The sequence below is a fragment of the Barbatula barbatula genome, assembly GCF_947034865.1.
Source record: "Barbatula barbatula genome assembly, chromosome: 24".
In the NCBI taxonomy this organism is placed as follows: domain Eukaryota; kingdom Metazoa; phylum Chordata; class Actinopteri; order Cypriniformes; family Nemacheilidae; genus Barbatula; species Barbatula barbatula.
Genome location: NC_136787.1, coordinates 16,468,693 through 16,495,357, shown reverse-complemented (window position 1 = coordinate 16,495,357; position 26,665 = coordinate 16,468,693). Strand labels below are relative to the sequence as shown.

General features: G+C 41.5%; 1 protein-coding gene across 1 annotated transcript in view; it reads right to left on the bottom strand.

Annotated features, from left to right (window-relative positions):
• Nucleotides 1-13,468: 13,468 nt before the first annotated feature.
• kirrel3a (kirre like nephrin family adhesion molecule 3a) overlaps nt 13,469-26,665 on the bottom strand; it is a 108,073-nt gene continuing 94,876 nt past the window's right edge. The window contains exons 10-16 of the mRNA XM_079449258.1: nt 21,929-22,029; nt 20,656-20,854; nt 19,631-19,738; nt 17,778-17,861; nt 17,525-17,634; nt 16,695-16,781; nt 13,469-15,023 (exon numbers count right to left, since the gene is read on the bottom strand). Of these exons, the coding sequence (XP_079305384.1) occupies nt 14,559-15,023; nt 16,695-16,781; nt 17,525-17,634; nt 17,778-17,861; nt 19,631-19,738; nt 20,656-20,854; nt 21,929-22,029 (1,154 nt within the window). The 3' untranslated portion in view covers nt 13,469-14,558. The remainder of the gene's footprint in view (nt 15,024-16,694; nt 16,782-17,524; nt 17,635-17,777; nt 17,862-19,630; nt 19,739-20,655; nt 20,855-21,928; nt 22,030-26,665) is intronic.

The following is a 26,665-nucleotide window of genomic DNA, read 5'->3' as shown; positions in this document are numbered from 1 at the left end:
TATTTAAGTGCATTGGGGCCAGAGTTATTATAGTTCTAGTTTTATTATATTTTAAATTAGCTTCTGTTTTAAGCTTTTTGTGTTCATTTTTGTTAAAGTTTTAGCAATTTTGAGATATGCTTTATGTCATTTTATAATTCATTGGTTTATCTTTTATGTTGCTATATAAGATTAAATATTAAAATGTTAGTGCTTTAAACTTTTCTCCATTCATTTTTAGGCAATTTTCACTTTAGTAAAGTCTTTCCAATAATTTTTAGATCGATATCTTATTTGATTTCAATGAACAGAAACCTTTTCAAAGTTTTACATTTACATTAGTCATTTAGCGGACGCTTTTATCCAACGCGACTTGTAAAGAATTCAGGTAGTAATAATAATACAGTATACAGGAGCAATAATACAATAGGTGCTAATACAAAGTTACTAGTTTCAACAAAAGCCAGACCAAAACCTGTGGAGAGAAAGAGTTGCAAATGCAATCACTTACAGCTCCTAAACTTAAAGCCAAGGTTATTCATGAAAGTTTGTGCATGCGTTAGATTTTTATAGCGCCTTGGCAATTTAAAATATTTCATCGTGCCAATAAAGCTTTTTTAATCTAAATGTGCGTACACACCATCTGCGTGGATGCAGTAACACGTTCCGGGCAGGAAATGGCGCACATGGACCATCAGTACGCATTGACAGTTAAAGCACGTCCGTGGATAACTACATTATTTTAAGTCTGCAAATCGAAAGGTCCTAAGTTTAGGGCCGAGAAAGGTTTAATCTACTGTTCTCCATAATGATCTCACGTTTGAAAAATGATTCACAGTGGAAAATGTTCCTTCATATACATTCACGGTCATATAGTCTCTAATAATTAAACGTAATGTTTTTCTTAATGTCTGGTGTACATCATGCGTCGTAGAGTTTTCGTGTTCAAATCAAGTGGCCTCGTCCCCCAATCCATTCTGCGGTGTCGTCGGAACCTGGATGAGTGGATATGAGATCAGAATTTCACCATTAATAGCAGGACAGCACCGTAAACATCATATTTCATCCGTGACACAGATACGAATTTAATGGCTCGAGTCGAGTCACCCTGCGAGCTGTGATCAAACCGCAGTCTGACGTGGAATAAAAGCTCTCCACGGCTCAATAGAGAGTAAGAGTGAATTAGGCTGGAGATGTTGCCTGTGCTCTTCACTGATGACTGTACACAATGAAGACAGGAGGATCATTAGTAGATTGTAATGAGAGGAGCACTGCGCCGGCCTGCGATCGCCTCCATCACCGACAGATGGCACTGGAATAATGCAACATGGGAAAGTGTACCAGAATACTCTCTCTCTCTCTCTCTCTCTCTCTCTCTCTCTCTCTCTCTCTCTCTCTCTCTCTCTCTCTCTCTCTCTCTCTCTCTCTCTCTCTCTCTCTCTCTCTCTCTCTCTCTCTCTCACACACACAGACACACACACACACGCACGCACGCACGCACGCACACACACACACACACACACACACACACACACACACACACACACACACTCTGTCTCAAGCATTACTGGCATGAAACCAATTCTATCGTCAAAGCAATAAACCTTAAATATACATACATACGAATACACATTTTAATACAGGAATAGTATATAACAAAAATATAAAAAGTAACATAAGAATCTCTAAAATAAAAACAAAAGGCAATAACTCTCTATCTGTCTCGTGCAAACATCTCTGTCTCAGTCTCTCTGTCTCTCTCTCTCTGTTTTGTGCAAAGATCTCTCTCTCTCTCTCTCTCTCTCTCTCTCTCTCTCTCTCTCTCTCTCTCTCTCTCTCTCTCTCTCTCTCTCTCTCTCTCTCTCTCTCTCTCTCTCTCTCCTGCAAACATCTGAACACACACACACAGGCAAATTCAAACAAGCGAACAGAAAAACATGATGAAACTCAGAGTAACCTGCGAGGTCAGGGCTAGATAGCCCCTCCACCCTCTTTATATTGACTTCATTTATTCAATTGCAGAACCTTAATGTGCAGAAAGTAGTGCGCTCACATTTCAACACTGTGTAAACACCTTTCTGAATACCTCAAATAGATTCTAAACAGATTTGCGCCATAAAGTAACCCGAGTCTCTTTTAAGTCAGAGGAATATTGTTTTCTTCCTGGAAAGCCGCAAAAGCCATATTTCAAATCCCTTCGAGGCGGTGGTGAGCGAGCGCATGGGAGTCGATGTCTTTAAACTCCCATTGAACGAGGTTGAAATCGGTGGCATCAGATTAGTAATTATTAGTCTTAAAGTCAAATGTAACCAATCATGTTCATTTTTAAAAAACGGCCACAGCAGTCGTGTTGAGAAATGACCCCGTGTGTGTGTTCGACATCCCCGATGTTTGGGGTTGAGCCATATCATTACACATGGGCTCAAAGTGATAATCCAGCAAATGGATTTAAGCTCTTGAAAGCTTCAGTGCATGTCCTAATGCATCCGTCACTTCTGAACTCTCGCCAGATAAGAAGGAACCGCTCGCCGCAGCCATAAAGTGGACAGACTGCGGCCTGGGCGTCCGATATCATCCAGCTCACCCACAAACTGTCACTGTCACAAACAGCTGCGGCATTTATCAATACCATGGAGACATTTATTATAAAAGCATATCTTTCCTAGCAGATAAATACCTGAAGTTCTCATTTCAGAACTTTCAGACGGAGCCTCTGTTGACCCGGATGATGTGGCCACAGAGGTATTTCTAAAATCTTAAAATCGACAGGCTCACGTCCGGAGTGCTTTCTGCTTCAAAGAGTACCAGGTGTAAGGTCACAGGAACCTATTAAAACGGTAAAAAACAATCCGAAATGATTGATTTTTAGAGCGTCTGCTGTCTGGCCTCTTACTGTGTGATATAATTGCAGTTTGTGTATGTCCTGAATGCAGGGCGCATGTGTCATGTTGTTTTTAAATTTAGACACTGAATGTAGTTTTTCTGGTGTGGATGTGTGGAGCTGTACATCTGAGTCAGTTTTTTCCGACACTTAGAAGTTCATACAATGTTTACAGTTTGCACGCAATGAAAGTAAATAGCGACCAGTGCTGGTCATGAAAGAAGGTAATAGGTTTGGAACAATATGGGATTGAAAAAAATCTGTTGCAACGTGTGGCTATGGTTGTAGCATGAGCGACATGCTGGAGTTTGCCTTTGTAGGGATAGTTCGCGCAAAAATTTACTCATTTACTCAAAACCTGAACACACAAAGAGAGATATTTGGAAGAATGTTATACATTTTCAGTTGCGGAACATTTACCAAAGTAGGAAGAATTGAATGGTAGTCAGAGGTGCCCGAGAACTTCCCCACTATGGTAGTGGATGATGTCCCAGAATAGAACATTCTTCCAAATATCTTTCTCTGTGTTTATTGGAACAAATAAATGTATACAGGTTTGAAACAACCTGAAGGTGAACCAATGATGACAGATTTTTCAATGAATGTTCAATAACAATTTTGTACCTTAAAACCTTAAAAGTTTTCCCGGTGAGATAACAGCTTGTTTTTTGTTCTCACGAGGTCATGGGATCAGCCAGAGCACCTGAAATGCACCGTGGCATAAAAGGTTCTGGCAAATGAATAAATGTATAATGTAAATGTAATTGTTCTGAGAAGCGGTGATGCTTTCTGCTCTTTCTTGCTTCTAGATTTCATCACAGCTCTGGAAAGTGGAAGTTTATCAACTGTGTTTGTATTGCAACCTAATAATCTGTGATTGCCATTTAGTGGCAGACTCCCACAAGCATTCATTAACATTGACTGACAGGTTTAATTAATCTTCTGTATGTCATTGCAAAACAAAAATACAATTATGGAAAGAATTTTAAAGATGCCAGAAAACGGCTTAATGCATGCAATAGGTCTACATATAGTTTGTCTCGTGACAATTTTTGTTAAATAAACACTGCCAAACTATGATTGGGGCATTTTTATTTGAGAGCATTTCATTGGCCAAACATTTGTATAGGATGTTGATGAGCTGGTGATGGCATCAATATGTCCATTATCCTGGAATTGCTCTTTCATTTCTCAAGAGACATAATTCAGATTGTTTTCAATTGGTTCCGCTTTGTTTTACTTGAAAATCCAGAAGAAATAAAAACAGACACATATGTTAATTTAAAGGTCCAGTTAGTAATATCTAGCTGCAAATTTGCGAATTGTAACCAACCACTCATTCCACCCCTCTCTTTCGAAACACTACAATGGCTGACAGAACATGGCGGATTACATGCAAGGGGACACGAGGTGTATGTAGATATGTATAAAGAGCTTACACAATAAAGCATTATGTTTTTATTATCTTAGAATGAGCTATTTTTATCTACATACACCATGGGTCCCCTTGCATGGAATTCTCCATGTTGTTTCTACAGTGGCCCTAAACGGACAAACAGCTCTACAGAGCATTTTGGAAATACGTTTTCGCTGCGGCAAAGAAGCGAAAACGTGACTACATTATAGTTCTGTGTCAGCCACCGTTGTGTTTCGATAAGGAGGGGTGGAGTGAGCTGATGGTTGCAATTTGCAACCTCACCTCTAGATGCCACTAAAGTTCATACACTGGACCTTTAAGAAAGTTTCTTTTAAACTACTACAAATTTAGATTTTGATGGACCCAAACTAACAGACATTGACTAAAAGCCACAAATGTTAATGGCTTTTTAAAAGTAAACAGACTTTAATCCCTACAAAGTTATTCATCCATACAAACTGACAAACTGCTTTCTATTCAGACAGAGTAAATCTCCCGTGTGCTGAGAATCCTAAAAATGGTGTGTTATTTCCCGAACTGAAACCGAGTGAGAGATCAAGAGATCATGTCACACTCTCTTTTTTGTTTTTTGAGGCTTGCCAACACAAAGCTTAAGGTCAAATCACGCCTGGCGTCTTATCACTCATCCGGTGCCCGTCCGCTGCGATCGGTGCCCCTAGGGTGAGGGCAGGGCATCTCAGGAAATTTCAGAATACAGGCGCAGAATTATTTGTAGTTCAATGCCATTGCCTGAATGGAAATGATCACTTTTCATTTGAGGGGAACTGTTTGGTGAGAAACCAAATGCACTTAATGCAGAAAACAAACATGTACCCATGCACTGTGATATGGGTTCATGTATGTGATGTTTTGGAAAGTAGGAATGAAACTTTCCTCCCAGCGGCGTGAGCGCAATAGAAGATGTAGGTGTGTGTTTTTCATCTCTCCCTGAGCTGGGTCGCTTGGGTTTCCTGGGAAAAGTGACAATTCGATCTGATAAATTGTTTAGTGCCCCATATGTGAAACCTTTGTGAACATTTTCTGAAGAAAAAAACATTTTTATACTTTATTGTGGATACATTCTGAACGTGGTTGATATCCAAAACATATCCTAGGCTGTTTAAACTGTTTAAAGAGATCTATGGTTCAACATTGATTGACCAACTCGATCTTTACACCTCAGCATGTTCTGCATTTTTCATTAGCGAACTGGGAAGGTTTAATGCTAAGAACGTTAATGTAAAACACTATTTGCCTGGAAAAATGTTGCCTTCAGCTGCCCTACAGCGTGGAATGTATACTGATAAGTCATCATAAGTCGGTGCATATGGAATCTGTGCCTGATGGAATCTCTGCAGGTTTCTGACAAATTCGAGCATCTGACATTCACTAAATTCTCTGCTTCTTTGTTTTATAAATGTTTCAGTTCATTTAATTACACATTCAGTTCAAGAGTTAACAGTGAATTTCTCTCCGCTTCATTTGACACATTTTAACATACCTGTACATTCTGCATTACAAAACACATCTGAAGTTACCCAAGGTTAAGTGCTTTGCTCAATGATGATGGCTTATTGCTTTCTCCATATGGTCATCTAAGCAGAGGCGTACACTTCATCTAAAAATACACAATAATTCACAATTTAACCCACGTTTAACCAAATTGAACAAACAAAAGCATACTTTTCAGCATACTTCATGTTTAGAATATTGAAGTATTCTTTTGTATTCTATATCTATATACCATAAGTATGCTAAAATCAATGCACTAGTATACTTGTAAGTTTACCATTACTATTCTCAAGGGACTAAATTGGCCAACTTTTTTAGTAGATATAAACCTTTAAGTATATTTTAAGTGTAACTTATACTATACAACTAATTTAAAACTACTGCAACTATACTACTAGTGCAGAGTAATCTACAAGTGAACGTAGTAGGCTACTCACTCAAAAGTAAACACAACTACACACCAGTAATATAATTAGTATAATTGAGTAAGAATACACTTAGACTTTCAGTCAATATGAATCAAGTATAGTGTATTTCTGGGAAGTATACTCGTATTGTTTTGGATTAGAAGAAGTATACTAATAAGCACACTTGTAAAAATGTCTTTTTAGTAAGGGAATACATACACAGACCCTGAACCAATTCCCTGTCACATACATGCACGACATGAATTTTGTATTCATTTTTATGTAATGCATTACGTCATACATAAACACGAAAGTAATTTTTGAGTTATATGACTACAACACGATTAATGTCTCAAAAAACACTCATGAGTTATGACTCAAATGAATCACTCTTTTTAACAACGACTCCAAATTGCAGTCATCAATCTGTAGCCATAGTGTACCAATATGACTCATTTAACCCAAATATCTGATTTAATATCAATTGTGAAACAGACTTTCATGTGCGGGTTTAGAAATGCTGTAGCACTTGTAGCAGTGACATTAGTCGCTGGCCGCCTGGATAATTATCTTTTCAAACACTTCAGAACGAAGCCAAAAGTTCATCTTCGCAGACAATGAGGAAATTCTTTCACCTCAGGCCATTAAATAAGTATAACCCCTGAACGTATTGCTCATTCTGAGACACTCCACCTTTTAAAAGCTAAACCTTCACTTTAAAAGGCTTCATACCCTTTAGTTTAATTAAAACTTTCAAAAACCCACCGGCGCAGAGTAAACGCCACCTAAATCAATGGGGAATTATAAAGGTTGAACCCTTTTATTTAGGAGATTTTTAAAAGTCAGCGTGATAGAGGATCTTTCAAAGACTTGATGTTCTGTTTTTATCACGTGGGGAAATGCCAGTCTTTAATCTGTGTGGTCATTGACATCTCTGTTTCACTCTGACAACTTCTAAATGAATCCATGTAAATCCCCCGGCTGAAATGAAACACGTCGCATTGCCTTTCTGTAGAAGTAGATTAGCGTCTCTGTATGCCACCCGCGCGCGGCTGGGTACGGCCCGCGCCGGCATTTTCCAAATGTCAATATGCACAATGTGATTTATCTTTAAGGCTAGTTGCGAAGTGGCCAGCGTCAATAACAGCTGTTGATGGAACGTTTGCTTGTGTGCTTTCTCAATGGCTTATAATTTATGTAGGACATAAAATAGGCAATCAAAGCTCGGCTGATCCCCGGGTCAGCAAAATCAGAGGCCACGCCAAAATGCAATTGAGACCTTTGCTTTGAGGAATATAAATATCTCATGTGTATCTAAAGGCCATTGTATTTCACTGCATGAACAAGCAGTTGTAAATTTCACTCTTTGCATGGAATTGTAGGTTTTTATCCAGCTGGAACTTTTGTGTTTATGTCACGGATGCTATTTCTTTGTTCACACGGTAGGTTAGGGATGAACACACCAGCTCTAAACTAAGAAGACATGGCTTGTTGAAGGATGACTTAAACACAGAAGCACGCTAAAAAACCAGGCCAGGCTGTCTTATCTAGGGGTGATCAGATAATCTGATCTGGAAACAAATTTTCTAGTAATATAATTATAGTTTAATGCATAGCACGCATCATTCTAACATTTTCTGATTAACTTCGCAGATCATTATTTAATAGATATAATTAATGTTTCATTTTTTCATCGTCAGATTTTTAGAGGGTTCCAAGGAAAACCGAAAGCATGGGTTTTCAAACTTTATGATTCCAAGGACCCCCAAATAATATGAACTTTTTGTGAAGGGCCCCCTTTGTCAAAAGCACATCCATTTACATTTTAAATATATATTTATAAATAAAGAAACATTTAAGCTTTGATACATAGTAAATGTGATATTATAACTAAAATTGTTTCTGAATATTGGTAGTTGCTATTTGGCTAAGTGGATGTATAACCTTCCAGAAACACATTTTCACTTCATTATACTTTGAGGGCAGAAAAAAAAGAAACGATAAAAATCTCACTAAAATGAATCCATCTTTGTTTGGTCTTTTTTCTATGAAGTTCTCTATAGGGACTCCTTGCAACCTATGGAAGGTGCATGGGGTACCCGGACCCCAGTTTGAAAACACCTAAAGCATGCTAAAAATCACATTTAATGGATGGATTGAAATAATTTTCTTCACCAAACATAAGCTAGTTTGTTGCATTATTGCTCAATTTGTTAGTCTGAGTACAATGACGTCTCAAAGGTGAAGACAAAAACATACTTAAGTTCTCTCTCTCTCCTTTTTAGCAATGCTGATGAAGTCGGTCTAATTAGCCTGTGATTGTGCAACCATGAACAATTATTGGACCGTCCTCATGTGCATAATACAAATAACAATTCATTAAAGATGATAATTGTGAGCGTTTGGATTGTGAGCAGGTATCACGCCGTGAGCTCATCATGAGAGAGAGAGAGATTCACAGTTCATCTGATTTCATTGCAGAAGATGAAGCTGTCCATCGGGGGAAGAGGGTTAGTTTGTGTAAGCTCTGGAAACTTAGTTTTTATTTATCTTTTTTTCTGTTGACATTTGTGGAGCATTGTTTAATAATACTGTATAACACTGCAACTCAAATGCTGGCGTTAAGTTTGTCTCAAGGGAAAGAGCATTTGAATTTAAATCTTTTCAATTATACAGGTGCGGTTTGGGGGATTTATGCTTGGCACGGCAGTTTTGCAAGGAGGGCTGTTGCAGACGGTTCATTTAAATAAAACTTTAAGGATCAATTTACAGGTTCACATGTGAGTAGATTAACACCCCAATGAAACATTACACTAGAAGAACGTTGGCTATACATTGGTTAAAACCACACTAATAAATCTATAATCTTAGGTTGGGAGAGCAGGGATAAGCATGTGAAAAGTTCCTGCAAAATGAAATTTTTCCTTTGTTAAAAAGAAGTCATTATCAGAATAGATATCAGAATAAAAACTAATAAAAAAACTTGTTCAATGAATTTGCTAGCCAAGATACCGGTTAAAAATTGAGTTTTAAAGAACATCTGTGTATACATCATTATGGTCATTATCTGTGAGTAATGATCTATACATGACATATGCTTTATGATGAAACCAATGAGTCATTTATGAGTAATCTAGCACAGGATGAGGATTTTTGTGATTCTTCCGGTCAATAGAGAGAACAATTGGAGCTGAAACAGAAAAGATTTGTGAGACCCGAGAGAAAAATATCAGAAGTTAGTTTGCCATCGACAAGTTCAACCAGCTCTGATATTAATTATGAAAAGCAAATAGTTAAAGCAATACTGAGCGCGTCCATCATTCCAAATATCCCGGCGGAGGCCGGGGTAAAATCATTAGTCTATGTGTGCCGTTCCCTTTCTGTGTATGACATGGCTTTGACGAGCATCTAGGGCACATGCACCATACTGCCATTTGTACTGTATAGTGTGCACTGTATGGAAATTTTAAGTATGCGAGAAATACTTTATGAAAGATTTATAGTTGCAGATTTTCTTGTGCACAGTATGCTAATTTTCTGTAGGCACGGAATAATGAATGAAATATTACTATGAAATATTTATTGTTGCATATTGAAAAGTTTCAAGCGTGCAGCTATTTTTTAATATTAAACAGTTTTGCAAATATACACCAGCCAAACGACATCTGCACTTGTTGTCAGCCGCTCATAAGTTCAATATTTTCATAACGGAACACACATTTCATAAAACCTGAATACTTTGCTTAATACATGCTGTTTAATAGGCAGTATACGAACATAACTTCATGTAATCTCATCAGATTGTTATTTTGCATTTTTTGTTACATTTTTCGTAAAAGTATGTAATTTTAATCTCAGATGGCAAAATATAGATGTTGAAATAGCAGCTTTCATAACTGGGATTAACTGGAAACAGTTTAAATTGAGTGCAGTGCATTGTGGGAAACGATCAAAGCGTGTACTTTGTTGTATGCGGCTCAGTTTGGCAAATGCAATAAATCATCATCAGTCATCGTAAATATATGCACATAGAAACTCTTCCATGCACAGAATACATACACACAGTCCATTTTTATGCTTTTTTTTTGCATTTCTTTTTCTCTCAATGTACACCTACTTATAAAGGAAGTGCCTTCACCCATTACCAAATCCCTCCAAAGAAAATGATGAATGAACCGAGTCAAAATCCAATGTCGCCTGATCCATCTCTTTCTACCCCTGTGCCATGAGACCGCCACAACGTTTCTGTTTGCCCAGCTCTCAAAAAGGTTAAGCAGGAAAGTCAAGCATTGTGGTTTGACAGCTCCAGCGCCATCAGAGGCTCAGAGGTCCCTTAACCTCATTCACAGCAGTTTACCAGAGTGATGATCTTGAAGAAATCATCTTATTCTGCTGCCATGTGATGCCTCTGCACCTGAAATCATCGGAACCAAAGGCTCCTATCGTTTCTTTTCCTGAGAGAATTGACACTTTTCACAAAGAGATGCTTAGCCTTTCGAAAAAAATGTTGATCATCATCCTCAAGAGGCTGCAGAAAAACAGGCATGTTTTTAAGTCAAATGCAATGATGTGTATTTAAATATTTTTTAACTTTAAAAGTTAAATTTACGTTGAAATATTTTTGTCTGACATATCTAAGTGCTCTTGCATTAAAAAACTAATTTCACCCCCCTCCCCAAAAAAGTCAATTCTGTCATCATTTACTTCCTCTTGTTATTACAAACCTGTAGGACCTTCTTTCTTTTGCGGAGCACAAAATAAGATATTTTAAAGAATGTTGGTAAACAAACAACGGCACTCATTCACTTCTCTTGTATGCACAAAACCAATGCAAGTCAATGGGTACTGCTGTTGTTCTTTTGTGATATATTGAGATATTCAAAATATCTTCTTTTGTGTTCTTCATAAGAAAGAAACTTGAAACGGGTATATACAGAATTTTCATTTTTGGATGAACTATCCCTTTAAGTCTGTAACATCTAAGCCTCATCTCCAAGTGTCACTTTCTGTTGCCATTTGCACAGCTAAAAAATAAAACGAAGTAAATAAAAGAGCAAATTAGTATTTATTCTTTTTAATAGTTTTTGTTTGTGCTTCTAATTACTTTGTGCTGCTGTTGAACAGCAGTCGAGTCTAAATGACAGTAGTCGGTTCATTACATCGCGAAAAAAACTCATTCTGTAGTTAATCTTTAATATCGTTTTAAAGAGGAAAAAAAAGACGTACAATAAATCACAAGTTTCATGATAATTTTTCCGCGGTTCAGGGCAACAGAGTGCAGATATCGTCTCACGCGGCGTCAGGATGAAACTCTGGTTTGGAGAGATGTTTCATCATGCATTCAGAGGCTTGAATCATTTTGCTGCAGGTGTTTCTTGAGAGCGTGCCATGAGGAATGATGGCGTTTATTTAGGGCTTCATATGTCATATTTCCGGGGCCCGCCGCGTGCTGTGATCATCAGTTTCACAACGTTTCGAGGGGTATAAATGTACGTACTTTCATCTCAATTTACATAAACATCTCACTATCTGACGCGCGCTTTATCATCTCGAGCGCTCTGATCAGAATCGCCCACTCGTGCAGTCGTAACGCGCCCGAGTAGTCCACACCAGAGGGCCAAAGTGGGAACCGGCGATAAAGCTAGCGTGAATTGGTCTAAAGCAAAGCATTAAGCAGCCGTCACTTCTGCTCCAGTGCAGAATCAATACACGCATCCTAACAGTGGTGGAGAGGTAATTTACTCAGCGCCGGTCGCAACAGATAGGTAAATTTCGTTCCAGCACTCAGGCCTCCATACGACTCGAGCATCGGAAGAAAGTGCTGAGCAAGGCTTTTCCAAATAGCTGCACTTACCAGGTTTGTGACTCGACTTTCGATTAAGATGACAAAGCCGGAAGCAACAGGGACTGTAATTTAATCCATTGCAAACACCAGCGCTATGTACCTCAAGTAAGATCATCCCTTTGAAGTCCATTTAGTTTGAAGATGGATCCGTCGTGCTCGGGCCAACCTTTAAAAGCCAAGATGATGGATTAAACCCACAGCGCGACTCATTTGTATGAAGATGTTTGGAGGGTTGGTGAAATATCACTAATGCCATAATATAAGAGCTGGTCTGAATCTCTGCTGTGTTACTCAAGGACGGTTTCTTCAGAAAATCTGATTTTGATAAGAGATGATCTTTGCAGTCAATATGATTGTGTTATGTTCTTAAATAGACAAATATCAACTTCTTACTATCCAATTCATTTACTCACCCTCTTGTCATTTCAAACCTGTATTACTTTCTTTCTTCTGAGAGATTTAAAAAAAAAGAGATTTTAAAGAATGCGAAGAACCAAGCGGCGATCCCCTTGACTTCTATAGTATTGACACAAAACCAATGCAAGTGAATGGGTACTGCTGTTGTTTGGTTACCAACATTCTTCAAAACATCTTCTTTTGTGTTCTTTGAAAGAAAGAAGGTCATACAGGTTTGATACGGCAAGTCTTGAACACAATTCACAACGGTAAATTTATAATAATGATTTATAGTCTGAGCTACAGCTTTTTCTCTTTGACTATTTTGAATGGTTTTGGTACAAAAAAACATCCAAATGTTTGAAGAGTTTACCGTAAACTTCTTGACATGATTTGCACTTGTATTTGTTACAAATAACTTCTCTGTTGTGAAGCGTGCTGAAACAGAACCTAAACACATATGAAAATAACGGTTCTTCACAGAATTGCCATTGAAGAAACATGGTTCCCCAAAGAACCAATCAGTCTTTCATTTTTATAGTCTAAAGAACCTTTTGTAAGACAGAGGTCTTAAAGGTCCTTTATCGAACCATTAAGCAAAAAATGGTTGTTCTGTGGCATCATGAGTGCAGAATAGTCTGAGGTGTTGTACAATCCAATGTTGGAAAGAATCTGCATGCGGCACGCATTGTCAGCTGACACTCTTCTGTGCTTTATTAAGCGTTAAAGTGAGCCATAATGTACCGCCATTGTATTGAATCCATCCAACCGGATATACATTCAATTATCTCCATTTGTGTTCTGCGGATGAAACTCTCACTGATTCGAAACGACACGAGGCTGAGGACATGATTTTTCATTTTTGGGTGACCTGTCCCTTTAAATCATAAATAATATAGTTAGTGAGTGCATTTGAGACCCCGGCGTTAACATCATCTGATGCGACAGCAACTCCCACCTTCCCTTTAAAAAGCATCAGATGGAGGGAACAGAGACACAGTCTCGTCTGTAATGACCACAGAAGCTCTTTTCCACACTGTTTTATTCAACACTTATTTTGTAATCATGATTATTTGATCAATGTAATTGCTCTGATGCGCCAGTCTCGCTCGGAATGCTCCGCAGGCTCATCCTTCGACAGGAGGCACTTCCTGCATCAATTAAACCGTGTAAACGGCAGACATTCCAAGGGCTGCGTGAAAGAGAAGCTTACTTAAAACAGTGAGCTTAAAACATATGGCAGCCTTAAAATAAACTTGACAACAGAAGTATGAATCCCAACGACAATGTGGGATTTGAGCACAGATGTGTCGAAACACAACAACACGTTGTTTGAGGTATATAATGTAAAAAAATGTAACAACGTAACAGTTGAATTCACAGGACGTACGTACGGTTGTACATAAATTTATTAACAACGAAGAGTTGGAATGATCAGCTCACATTTGATGTGTTAAATAAATGCAATGTTCTACATTCTGGCCTCTGGCATGTAAACACGATGCTGTCCATGTTAGCCAAGCTCATTAAGAACTCTCCACAAATGCAGTTTGGCTTTGTGTGCTTTTTCCACACACTCCCATCGCATAAAAAAGAAAAAGCGTTGAGACGAGAGACCACGTAAGAGATTTCATTAAGAAAAAACAGTCAAGTGCACACAAGTGAAGTATATTTTACAGTGTCCATAGAAAAGCACAGAATGATATTTTCAGCGATGACCTCCAGAGGATAATTCTCATTGAGACACCATAAGTTGGCGTTAAACAGACACTTTTGTGCTTCGGGCCACCGCTGAAGAACTACAAGATGGTCCAAGTTTGTCCCGTATCTGAATGCCAGGCGCTGGATCCCGGCGAGTGTCTGGTGCCCACGACAAATTCGATCAGTTCACTGTGATGGTCGATGGCAATTGTGTGGTTGGACTTCTGATTGTCATGATATGAAACCATCCAAAATTGTTTCTTTTTTCACGAAGAACATGAGACTTATCTAAAAAACACGCTACTTCAAAATATACAGAAAAATGGAGCGAGGGTGCATTGCCGTCGTCCAAGCTGAATGCTTGAATTCGCTCGGTCTTGTGACGAATGACGTGTGACTCACCTCAAGTGTTCGTCAGGATTAAACGTGCGTCTGCATTCGTTTCTGCAGCGGTCGAGTCAGGTCCGAGTTCTGAGAGGACGACTGCGAGTAGTGAGACGAAGACGAGGCGGACGCTTTGCTGGCTTTGTCGAACTGCACGTATCCGTCCTGCTTGCTGTAGCTGCTTACGCTGCTGTCGCACTGCGTGTCCTGGAAGGAGCTGGAGTCGCTGAGCGATCCCCTCTGGAACTCTCGCTCGCACAGCTCAATGGAGCTGCTGCCCATGCCCAGCACGAAGCGTTGGCTGTAGTCGTAGAGGCGGTTGGGCCCGGCGCCCAGCGTGCTGTAGATGTTGGTGTAAGACATGCCGGTGGGGACGCGGTGCTTTCCGAGGGTGGCCGTGCCGGGGTTTCGGACCTCTGCGTTCTGATTGGCTGTCAGAGATAGGGTGGGGGTCTGCTGTTCCTTGAAGGTGTTGACGCTGTAGTATCCGTTGGTAGGGTCCTTTCGAGGAATAAGACAACATTTTTTATTTTTTAATATAGAATAAAAAGTTTTTGATATTTAAAAATCATAGTTTCAAACATTAGAAAGCCTTTTTATTAGCCTTTTAATTATGATTTATTGAAGTGTCATTTATTGGCCAAAAATACTTATTGTAATAGTAGTAATAATATATTATAAAATAAATATATTAAATAATTAATTTAAGTAATTTTGTTATATTTTGCAGTAGAAATTCTGAATTAAGAATGAAAATGTGAAGTTATCAGATATATTTGCTTGTTTTAGCAAATTCTTTTTATATTTTCTTTTAGAAAACAATAATTAATATCTCTTAAACTTTGCATTTTTAGACGTTAGATGAAAACAAGACAAATATAACATGTTATACATTTGTTTAATGCTCATCATTTCAGGATATTTTCTTCATGCTTTAATAAAGCGTTTGTCATCCAATTATTCTGTTTATCTAAAACCACAACTGATAAAAAGCAAACCATTTTGCAGAACAGCTATTAGCACTTTTTCTACACAACAGGACAACCATAAACGTTGTCTTTCTGCTTCTAATGCAAAGCCGACAGACAAAAACTGTGATTTTATCCTGACGTATCTGAAAGCTCAAAAAGCCAAGGTCAAGTTCAGCTCGCTCTAATTATAGACAGCGTGACATGGAAATTAGGGAACAGACTGATAAGTGTCCCACACTAAGAAGATTACATGCTTTAGTGGTGTGAAACAGTCATCTCCAGCATAAACAGGCAAATCCTGTTATCAGCTAATTAAATGGGGCCTGACGATTCATGTCGCCATTAAATATGCCAAATAATCTTCATAAAATTCACTCGCGTTTCATTTTCAGCCAATTTCTATACAGATAAAACCCCTCTCTTGCTCTCTTTTTGTTCCTAGCAGCCTTGCGAGAGCATGGAGGTGAATAACTCTTGGATTCCAGGAATGAGAGCCGTTCGGTGTGAGCTTTCACTGCGGTCGCAGTCAAGGCTGAACATCTCTGACTCATGGATGACGGCCAGGCGATGTTATCATTTATCTCATACATAGTACAAACTTAATCTGTGTTTGAAGGCTGAATGACGGATTCGTTTCAGGGAGATTGATATGGCGGGTTGGGTTGACAAAAGAAGCAGGTTGTTTGCCATTACGAGTCTCCGTGATATCTCGATCTTTTAATAAAACGGCATTTATGACAGACACTCTGTCTTATTTTTATGTCTAAAGAAAGTAATGGAGAGTGCTTTTACAATGCACCATTTCTCTCAGAAGACCTGGTCTAAAAATACTTGAAAGGTTTCCGCCACAAAAGGTCTGGCCTAAAGGTTTCCATTAAACGGATTAGCATGCGTATTCAAACGAGCCCCATTACTTTACTATTACCGGAGAATGTAATCAAAACTCGGGCTCTGGAGGTCTGACACGCAGTCAGTCAGTATGACAACAGATCTATTTAGGAACATTTCTGTAATGGACCTTCACCAGAATGTTGAAAAGAGATGAAATTGGGATAAACCAAGACTTCCCTCCACTCCGTTGTATTACATTTGCCGCTGTAATTGTGTTCTATTAAATCATTTTTTTACGACTGATGGAGAAACGAGTCTCAAAGGTTACTTTAATGGTGACAAATCCCTCCAAGCCTCCGTTCATCATCACCTTGATGTGCTGCAGCTCCCTCTCTTCCTCCTGCAAGACCTCCAACTGCTTCAGCACAGACTCCTGCTGAAATTCTCCTCTCTCCATCTGAAAGGCGAGAGAGAAAGTGTGAGATGACGCAAGACATGCTCGGTGGACCTCAAGTGAGCGATATCGATTTTAGCCTGCGAGAGAATACAGTAGAATTTCACTGGCTGTATAAACAAAATTCCCTTCAAGCCCGAGTCTGATATAAACCTGGTCAAAGTTCAGGAAGGCTCCGGTTCTGCGGTGTGGAGGAAAGATGGAAATGATGGAGAAAGACTCGTTCACATTGACGGTGACTTTCAGCAACAAAGACAGCGCAAGTCATTTATTTTCAATGAGAGATTTCGGGCAGCACAGGACTTTACAGTAACTCTTAAAGGGACAGTTCACACAAAACTTGTCGTTCGAAACTTGTATGACTTTTGTTTCTTCTGCAGAACAGATTAGAAGATATTTTGAAGGATGTTTGTACCCAAACAACACTGACCAACATTGACTTCCATTGTATGGACACAAAATCGCTGAGACATTTCTTGAAATATCTTCTTTTGTGCTCCACAGAAGAAAGAGTCATACACGTTGCGAATGACACGAGGGTGAAAAAATCATGAGAGAATTTTATCCTTTTAAGTCACGTTTTATGTGATCCGATCACAAGTGGTCTGCCGAGACACCTTGAATCAAGCAGAGTCTCAAATGTGTCTCCGGTGAACACTTGAGATTGGATTTCATTCACACTGTCTAGTGTTGTGACTACACATCCCTGTCAATGTTCTTTGGATTTTACATTAATGCAAACGTACTATCATTTGCTTCATGTTGCCGGGATCTTCTTGTTCTCTCGCTGCATTATGATCCTTATGCACAATCTCCACCCGGATGTCGTTCTTGGCCGACACGACCCCTTTGAGATCTGCCGGAGAAAAACACAGACACATCATCATATAACTTGAGCTTCACACCCGCTTGGTCTTGGCCCATGATTGCAAGTCCGTTTTCCTAGATTCTGTCAGATCATTTGAAAGAGGTGAGAGAAGTGCACGTAGATGGGCTTACTCTCGCTTTTCAGCGTGCCAGAGATCTCTCGCTGCCGGGAAGAGAGGGACACGGGGAGTGATGACATCACCAGGTGCATGTCTTCTGTGGGGTGTGGTCAGGACATGCGAAGGAAAAAAATGTGGCTCATTAAAAACGAGATCTTTATAGTTTTGGCTACACAGTGCTCGTAAAATGGCTTCTGCGAATAAGGAGCTCAGAGCTAATAGATGCATTCACTTCAGTTTCAGACACTTGTGAGGAAAGATAAGACAATAATGACCTGAGATAAGCTTCTGCTCAGACGTAAGTCTGTGCTTTTATCATCCTGTGGTACAGTGTTGAGTAAGGTGCTATGAAAACTCCTAAGAAGCTACAAGTTATTCGTAATATTAAGCAGTTAAGCTATATGGGCTATTCATGCGACAAAGTGTAGCTTCATTATAAGTTATAGCTAATGTGAGGCAAGATAAAGACTATTTATCTAGCAAAAATGGAATTTAAGCCCAATTTCTGCGTCGGACCTACACCGTAGCCTCTTTGCCGTAGGCTACTTGTCATTTGAGAGGCATTAGCAGTGGTAGCGGCAAGTAAACAGTCACTTGAGTGGCAGCTTGGGATGTTAAAGAGCAATTCATTCAGAAATGCGTTCGAGTAAACATGATGCTATCGGGAGGACCTGAGGGAGGGGTTCAAACAGACCAATCACGACGCTTGCTGTCCGCGTATACGGTTCCTCTTTGACTTGACGTGTTGTTACATTTTTGAAGAGATGAGCGTCAGGTTACGGTGTACGTAGCCGAAGCGGTAGGTCCGACGCACAAGTAAAAATTGGGCTTTAATCCACAATGACACTTACAAGTGTCACAAACATTGGCGATGGGATGAAAAGGCCATTTTTTTTATTTAATCTCAATTCATCATTCTTTTGGGTTTAAACCTAATCCCAGACTAATTTAAATGTTAGAACTGTCTTGATCAAAAACAACTTGCACTTGTCATGCCTTAAAATATATCAGTTTGATTTTTCTTGTCTGAAGATGCACACAGTAATGTTTTTAAAAGTATGTTTTTAATAACGTCTTAAATATCCTTTAACTAAGGCCTAGTCCTGGTTTAAACTAATCCCAGTCTGGGAAACCGGCCCATGAAATCCCAGAGTGACACCTACTGAACATCTGGGTAACTGTAGGTCTGGTTGGCACGTGTTGCATTGCCAAATTCTTTTCACCCCGTTTCTTGATCAAATTGATATATGCAACAATTTACGAAAATATTGTGGTGACATGTACTGTGTGTGACGTGGAGATTTAAACCTTAAAAACAGTAGGCGATGTGTTTCAAACGTGTTCTATGTGGCCCATTAAGTGCGTTAAAATTTAATTAAATGTGTAATTAAAATAACTACATTACATTATATAAAAATAATTAAATTAAAATCTTTACCTTACCATGATGCATCTTACAGTATCATAAACAGTAAGTTGGAATAATGATTGGGGGACAACTCTAGGGGTTTTATACGATTTTACATCATTTGACCTTAACCAACCTTGTAAAGTTCAAAACATAAAACATAAAATTTGATTTTATGTTTCAAATGGCGATACAGAGACAAAAGATTTTAGGATTGTAGCAGCAACTTAATTTGCATATCTGAGTCAAAAACTGCGAAATAAATAACAGTACTTAACTAAACATTAATTCAACAAACACTTTGCTTTAAGTTAGTATTGTCACTGTTTTCATTAAGTTACTCCCCAACACTGCAGTAGTATTACATGTGTGGTGTCATTCTAAGTTGAGTCTCAGTGGACGTGCGGGGTGAGACGTCTCTGTGTGTCTGTCTCACTTAAAACAACCAGCTCACTTACTCCTCTGCAGTCGCGCACAGCAGAAAGCCCCCAAGGTCCCAATGAGGACGATCAGAGCCAGGAAGGCTCCCACTGCAACCCCGATGATGACGGCCAAGCGCAGAGACCCTGAGGAGAACACAACACCGTTGGGATCATCAGATACGCGGTGACAGAACGCAGCACCCAAGCGAGTCCGGATCGGGAGCTGTTTGTCACTCGACGAGACATAATGAAGTCGTGTTCCGAGCGCCTTCGATTAAATCCTAGCGGAATGAAGCGACCTCTTTGAATAATTCAGCTTTGTATCTTGGGATTCGGGTTTAGTGGGGAAAATAGGGCAGTATTTGAATAAAAAATACCACCTAATAAGTATTTCAAAGGAATCCTAAAAGCAAGTAAATGGATTAAGGGCTCGATATATATTACAAATGGAAGTTCTGAATATGTAGGAATTTCATTAAGGAAATCCGGCGGTTTAAGCAGGTGACATTTAGCTAAGTAAACCGACTATCATCATGTTTTTACGCTTATCACTGCGCTGTATTTAAAGGTTCAATGTGTAATTTTTTGGAGGATCTATTGACAGAAATGCAATTTACTACACATATGTCTTCAGAGGTGTATAAAGACCTTACATAATGAAGCATTATATGGAATTCGCCATGTTGTTCTACAGTAGCACTAAAGGGACAAACTGCACTACAAGAGTATGTTTCGTAAACGTTATCTCCTTCGGTAAAGAAGCGAAACTACCGACTTCTGAGTTCTGTGTAAACGTAACTGCGCATGTGCTCTTTTATGACCACAACTGAACTTTAACATTCACCAACAAAAAAGTGCCAGTAGATTATTTCAGATAACACTCAAAAGAAACCGAGAAGAACCATTACTTGGTTAAACTTGTCTCTCCAATTTTTTTAATAATAATGATATAAATGAATATGAACATAAATTAAATTAAACATAAATAGTTCGATAAACGGTCTATACTGGACCTTTCACACGCACACAAAGCACACATGTGTACTGCAATAGACGTTCACCTTGTTCTTTAAGCCGAATGATCTCTGTGTCCGAGCCGAAACTGTTCCATGCCGTGCAGTTGTAAATGGTTTGGAAGTCGGCGGGGACGATGTTGCTCATGGTGAGGGTGGAGATGACGCCTTCCTCCGTGCTCACCGTCTCCACCGTGTAACGGCCTGAAGTTCCCGATTCTAGCACGGTCTCCTTCCACGACCACGCCTGCAAAACACACACAGAATTCCAAACGCTTGACCAACAAATCCTGTTTAATGAATCCTTACAGCTTTAACTCTGAAACCATTAACCAACCTCCACAGGTGCACCTTAACTGTTTACTGTTTTATTTCCTAATTTGAAAGACTTAGAGAATTCAGTCTGCTTCTGGCTGAAACAAATACACAGTTCTCTCATTTGAACAGGGTCATTTTAACCAAAAGTCCGCTTTCACAGGGTTAACAGTATACAGTGTAAAAAAAATGCGGTGTTATAATGCAGCGGCCAGTTGTTTACACCCAATAATAAAAGGCTCCATTGCTCAGTTCATTAAATAATCATGAGCTTTATCCAGTCTTGCACACTTCAGCATCTGAGAGAACTGTCCAACCGTGGCAGCAAATTGGTTAACCGGAGTCTGCCGAGACCATATTATTTGTTTTTCAGGTGATTTACAACAGCCAGCGTGGACTTACTCAGCACATTTTCAAAATAGAGACGCATTTATTAAAGCACGTCGCTGGGTTATATTAGTCAGCGTTGTTAATTAATATGCAAATAAGAACGGTATTTGTCCAATCAATGTTGTTAACCTCATAAACATGCAAATCGGAACGTTAACCTGGAGTTTACAAATGTTCAATGTGAGATCATAAATTTATCTTATTAACCCGGAGTGAAGCAGCATGGAGTACATAACACAGGATGTGTGAGTAGGATTGTGCTTAAAGTGACCCGGGGTTAACAATTTCAAGTGTGAAAAACACCAAACCAAACAGGCGACCGTTTTTTGCAATACGGATAGAAAAGTCTGTGGGCGGCCTGCTAATGTGCCGTCGTGTGTACATTGCAGCTGTATAATTTTATTCTTGTAAAGGACAAACCGTTCAAAAGCCATTGTTCATGTCAGACCTCTTTCTTCATGTTCTTTCTTCAAGTCTTTTAAAAAACCCAAAGATTGTATCTAGTTGAGAACGCTTCCGAATTAGAAATATGTTGCAAAATGTTATTGCCTCAGGGACGGTCAAAATGTCAACGAGGTGAAACATCTGAACCGCCGGACAGATAGAAAGGACTTACAATGCGGTCCGGAGGCGGGGTGCTGCGGATGAAACATTTGATCTGGCCCTTCTCTCCGTACAGTGCCTGTTGGGTCTGTGTGCTGGAGATGGTGGGAGGCCCTGAAACAAACAACACATTCTGTAACTTCCTGCCTGACGGCCGAACCGCCCGCACATCAGCACCCATCCCATACACACATCCTTCCTGAGAACAGAGGCGAGGGGACATTCAGCTCCTGTTTCCATTGTATGATTATCTTCTATTCATCATCCCTTCATCATTGTGTCACATGAAGAGCTTTGAAAATGTGACACTGGAGGGGCACTTTGACATATATTGTGTTTGCGATTTGAACTCATTCCTGCTCGGATATTAAGGTTAAAAGAACAAAAAGCGATAACATCGGCAGCTCGAATGCTCAACAGTGTGGGCTAAAACTACTGAACTTTTGCCTTCGTGCTGCAGCAAACAGACACAGTTTGGCTTCAAGAGATTCAGAGATTTGACCCAAATGTGAACAGAGATAAGACATTTAGGTTTTTTTTGCATGCACATTGTTCCTGGAGTTTTACGTCCGCTTTGGTTTCTGATTGCGCTTGTCATGTACACTTGAAGCACAATGCATGTTTATTTGCCAGGAAATGTTTTTGACAGCTCATGATGTGTTTTGCGTCATTGGGGAGACTTTTGCACACAACACACATTAGGTTGAAAAAAGTATAGTCAGAGATGTTAAGAGAGCAAACAATGAATTTCACAAATACAAATGCATATAATACAGATATAACTGTTTGTTATTTACTGGCAAAAAAAGTATATCTCAATTTATTTCCATCAACCGTGCAGCACACATTTCCCACAAGCACATCTGTGATGGTGCTACTCAAGAGAGAGCGAGAATGAACTTCCGCCCCTGCTACTAATTCAACACATACATACAAAATGAAAACGAGTCGACTTCATAATTTCGTAAATTATTAACACTGAAAGAAAAAGAGACAGAGATAAAATCATAATAAACATAATCACAACGTTTCCATTTTTCCCTAGCGCAGTAGATTGCGGTTCATTATGTGTCTCCATACAAAAACAGATTTTCATTTTAATTGGAATTCGGAGGTCTCTATGCGTAAGCACCATCCCATCAATTAGACATCCCGGCAGTGCTCGGGTGCCGCAGATCCGTCTCTCTGGAGGGTGGAAGACAATGGTTTCGCTTTTCCCGCCACCCCCTTTATCACGCTGGAAAGGCTGCGGTCGGGCGGAGAGGCGGGACGTTGATCCGTGCTCTTCCGGCAGCAGACTGATCAGAACGGGTCCTCTGGGTGTAGCAAACAAATCTGACGGTGGATCATGGCTGTAAATGAGGGCTGTAATTAAACAGCTTTATCTCGCAGCCTCAGATGAGAAGAGAGGAGAGAGACCGGGATGTGAAGATTGAACCGAGTGAGGAAGAGCGCTGTCACGCATCTCACCCGGCGCCTGGCTCACGAGGATGCTCGGGAGATCTCGCGCTTGTACCGCGTCACCCATCACTGTAGACCATGTTTCGTTTCACTGGGTTTTGGGATATGGGGTACAGAAAGCGGCTTTTTTTAGAAAAACACTTTTACTCAGATGAGAGTCAGAAGATTGGAAAGATATTGATCTGTTTCTGTGAGGCCGTGCAGTCATGCATGTATTTAAGAAACAAAATCATCTGCGTTTGTCAGAGAGAGATGCTCTAATGGACGCTAATGGGGTTATTCATTAATGATCTATTTATATCAGTAAACGTATTTCCCATTTCTTATCGGCCTCATCCGTCCAATTTTCCGTATTTGAACACTAATGCGTCTTCTAGCCTGTTTATTAGCAAAGAACACAACTTTTTTCTTGTTTAAAATAATAGTTAAGTAAACAAAGAAAATATCAGTTTTTCCCAAACATGTATGCGTATTTCATTTTACTTGGTGGTAAAATGTTAATAATGTTAATAAAAAAGACAGAAATCACAATAAAAGTCTGACAAAGCAGTTCATACAACATTATCTGCTGAAGTCTTCTGAAGGCAGAACAAATTTAAATAAAAAATCTGTTCCCGTTTATTAACCTGCATGTTGTTCGAAACCTGTATATGACTCTTTCTTCAGTAGAACACAAAAGACGATATTTTGAGTGGTTTTATGTCATGATTCCGCTATCATGTCATGTTTATTTTTGGTCTTGCAGCGGAGTCATGGCATAGCCTTAGGTTTTGTGTGAGAAAGACATGGCTTTGTTTTGATTCTGACATGCCATGTGCTTTCTCGTGTCTCGTCAGTGTTTCCCGCCCTTTTGTCTCGTTAGCCTTCCCATTAGTGTCTCATTACCTACACCTGCCCCTTGTTCAATTATCCTGTGTTTGTTTCCCTTTAAAGCCTCCTCTTGTCTATAGTCCTGTGCTCGTTCATTGTATTCTGTAAGTTGTTTGCCTTTCCCATGCGCTACCTGTTTGTTGGATTATTTGTATCTTGAATTATTGTTACCTTGTAAGTTAGTCTAGTCTAGTCTTGTCTTAGTATTTTATTTTGTTCAGTCTAGTTAGTCCGTGTCCTGTAGTTGTTATTATTTATCTAGTCTTGTTTTACCCCCTCGTGGGTTTTTGTTTTGTGTTTATTTAAATATTAAAATCTTTGTTAACCCCGTCATCCCTGTTTTGGCTGCCTGCATTTGGGTTCTCCATCTTTGTGATTCATGACAGAATGAACGAGCCAGAACTGAACCCAGTAGGCAGCATGATGAACAATGCAGTGTCCCGACGGTCTCTCCAAGCTCACCTGCTGTTTGGGTTCCGTCAGGGAGGGCATGGGACCCAGGAGTTCGCCAAGGCATTCTCTTCGGTGGCGCGGGAGACAGTTTGGTGACGCAGAATTAAAGGTCATCTTTGATGGCTGCCTCACCAACCGCCTCCGGCCATCGGAGAGGAGGTTGCTTGAGCCCCTGGGGTTTGAGGACATGGTCAGGTATGTGATCAACCGGGACGATGTCAGAGTTCCGGTCGTGGCATCTGTTCCGTTGGCTAGCGTCCCGGAGGATTGCATTCTGACTGAGTCCGCCCTGGGGGGCTCGGCGCCTTCCTGCTCGAGCTCCGGGGTTCCTGCTTTTCCTGGCGGCATCCGCGGCGGGTGGGGGAGGAGAGATTCAGGGACGGCGTCTGCAAGCCCCTCCGACGCCGATCTTACCCCTTGTTCTGCTGCGCTGGGGAATACGTCCCCCTGTGCAGGGGGTTGTGTTCGGGTCGGGGTTGTGCGCCTCTCCTCACCCTCTGCACCCTTCGAGTCCAGCCCGAAGCTCCAGCCGGAGAATAACACCGGGACTCAGCCCAAATATTTTTTGGGGGGGCGCCGTACGAGCAGGAGGGCCCGATCGTCTAGCGGGCCTCCTGAGGTCCCAAGTCCGGTGGTCCCGTCAAGTCCGGTGGTCCCGTCAAGTCCGGTGGTCCCGTCAAGTCCGGTGGTCCCGTCAAGTCCGGTGGTCCCGTCAAGTCCGGTGGTCCCAAGTCCGGTGGTCCCAAGTCCGGTGGTCCCAAGTCCGGTGGTCCCAAGTCCGGTGGTCCCAAGTCCGGTGGTCCCAAGTCCGGTGGTCCCAAGTCCGGTGGTCCCAAGTCCGGTGGTCCCAAGTCCGGTGGTCCCAAGTCCGGTGGTCCCAAGTCCGGTGGTCCCAAGTCCGGTGGTCCCAAGTCCGGTGGTCCCAAGTCCGGTGGTCCCAAGTCCGGTGGTCCCAAGTCCGGTGGTCCCAAGTCCGGTGGTCCCAAGTCCGGTGGTCCCAAGTCCGGTGGTCCCAAGTCCGGTGGTCCCAAGTCCGGTGGTCCCAAGTCCGGTGGTCCCAAGTCCGGTGGTCCCAAGTCCGGTGGTCCCAAGTCCGGTGGTCCCACCTGCACTCAGTCAAGTGCCAAGTCCTGCCCAGGCGTCCACGCAAGTGCCAAGTCCTGCCCAGGCGTCCACGCAAGTGCCAAGTCCTGCCCAGGCGTCCACGCAAGTGCCAAGTCCTGCCCAGGCGTCCACGCAAGTGCCAAGTCCTGCCCAGGCGTCCACGCAAGTGCCAAGTCCTGCCCAGGCGTCCACGCAAGTGCCAAGTCCTGCCCAGGCGTCCACGCAAGTGCCAAGTCCTGCCCAGGCGTCCACGCAAGTGCCAAGTCCTGCCCAGGCGTCCACGCAAGTGCCAAGTCCTGCCCAGGCGTCCACGCAAGTGCCAAGTCCTGCACCCAGTCCTGCCCTGCCGGCCTTCCAGCCGGCGTCAAGTCCTGCACCCAGTCCTGCCCTGCCGGCCTTCCAGCCGGCGTCAAGTCCTGCACCCAGTCCTGCCCTGCCGGCCTTCCAGCCGGCGTCAAGTCCTGCACCCAGTCCTGCCCTGCCGGCCTTCCAGCCGGCGTCAAGTCCTGCACCCAGTCCTGCCCTGCCGGCCTTCCAGCCGGCGTCAAGTCCTGCACCCAGTCCTGCCCTGCCGGCCTTCCAGCCGGCGTCAAGTCCTGCTCCCAGTCCTATCCAGCCGGCCTTCCAGCCGGTGGCTCAGACGGCCTTCCAGCCGGTGGCTCAGCCGGCCTTCCAGACGGCCTTCCAGCCGGTGGCTCAGCCGGCCTTCCAGCCGGTGGCTCAGCCGGCCTTCCAGCCGGTGGCTCAGCCGGCCTTCCAGCCGGTGGCTCAGCCGGCCTTCCAGCCGGTGGCTCAGCCGGCCTTCCAGCCGGTGGCTCAGCCGGCCTTCCAGCCGGTGGCTCAGCCGGCCTTCCAGCCGGTG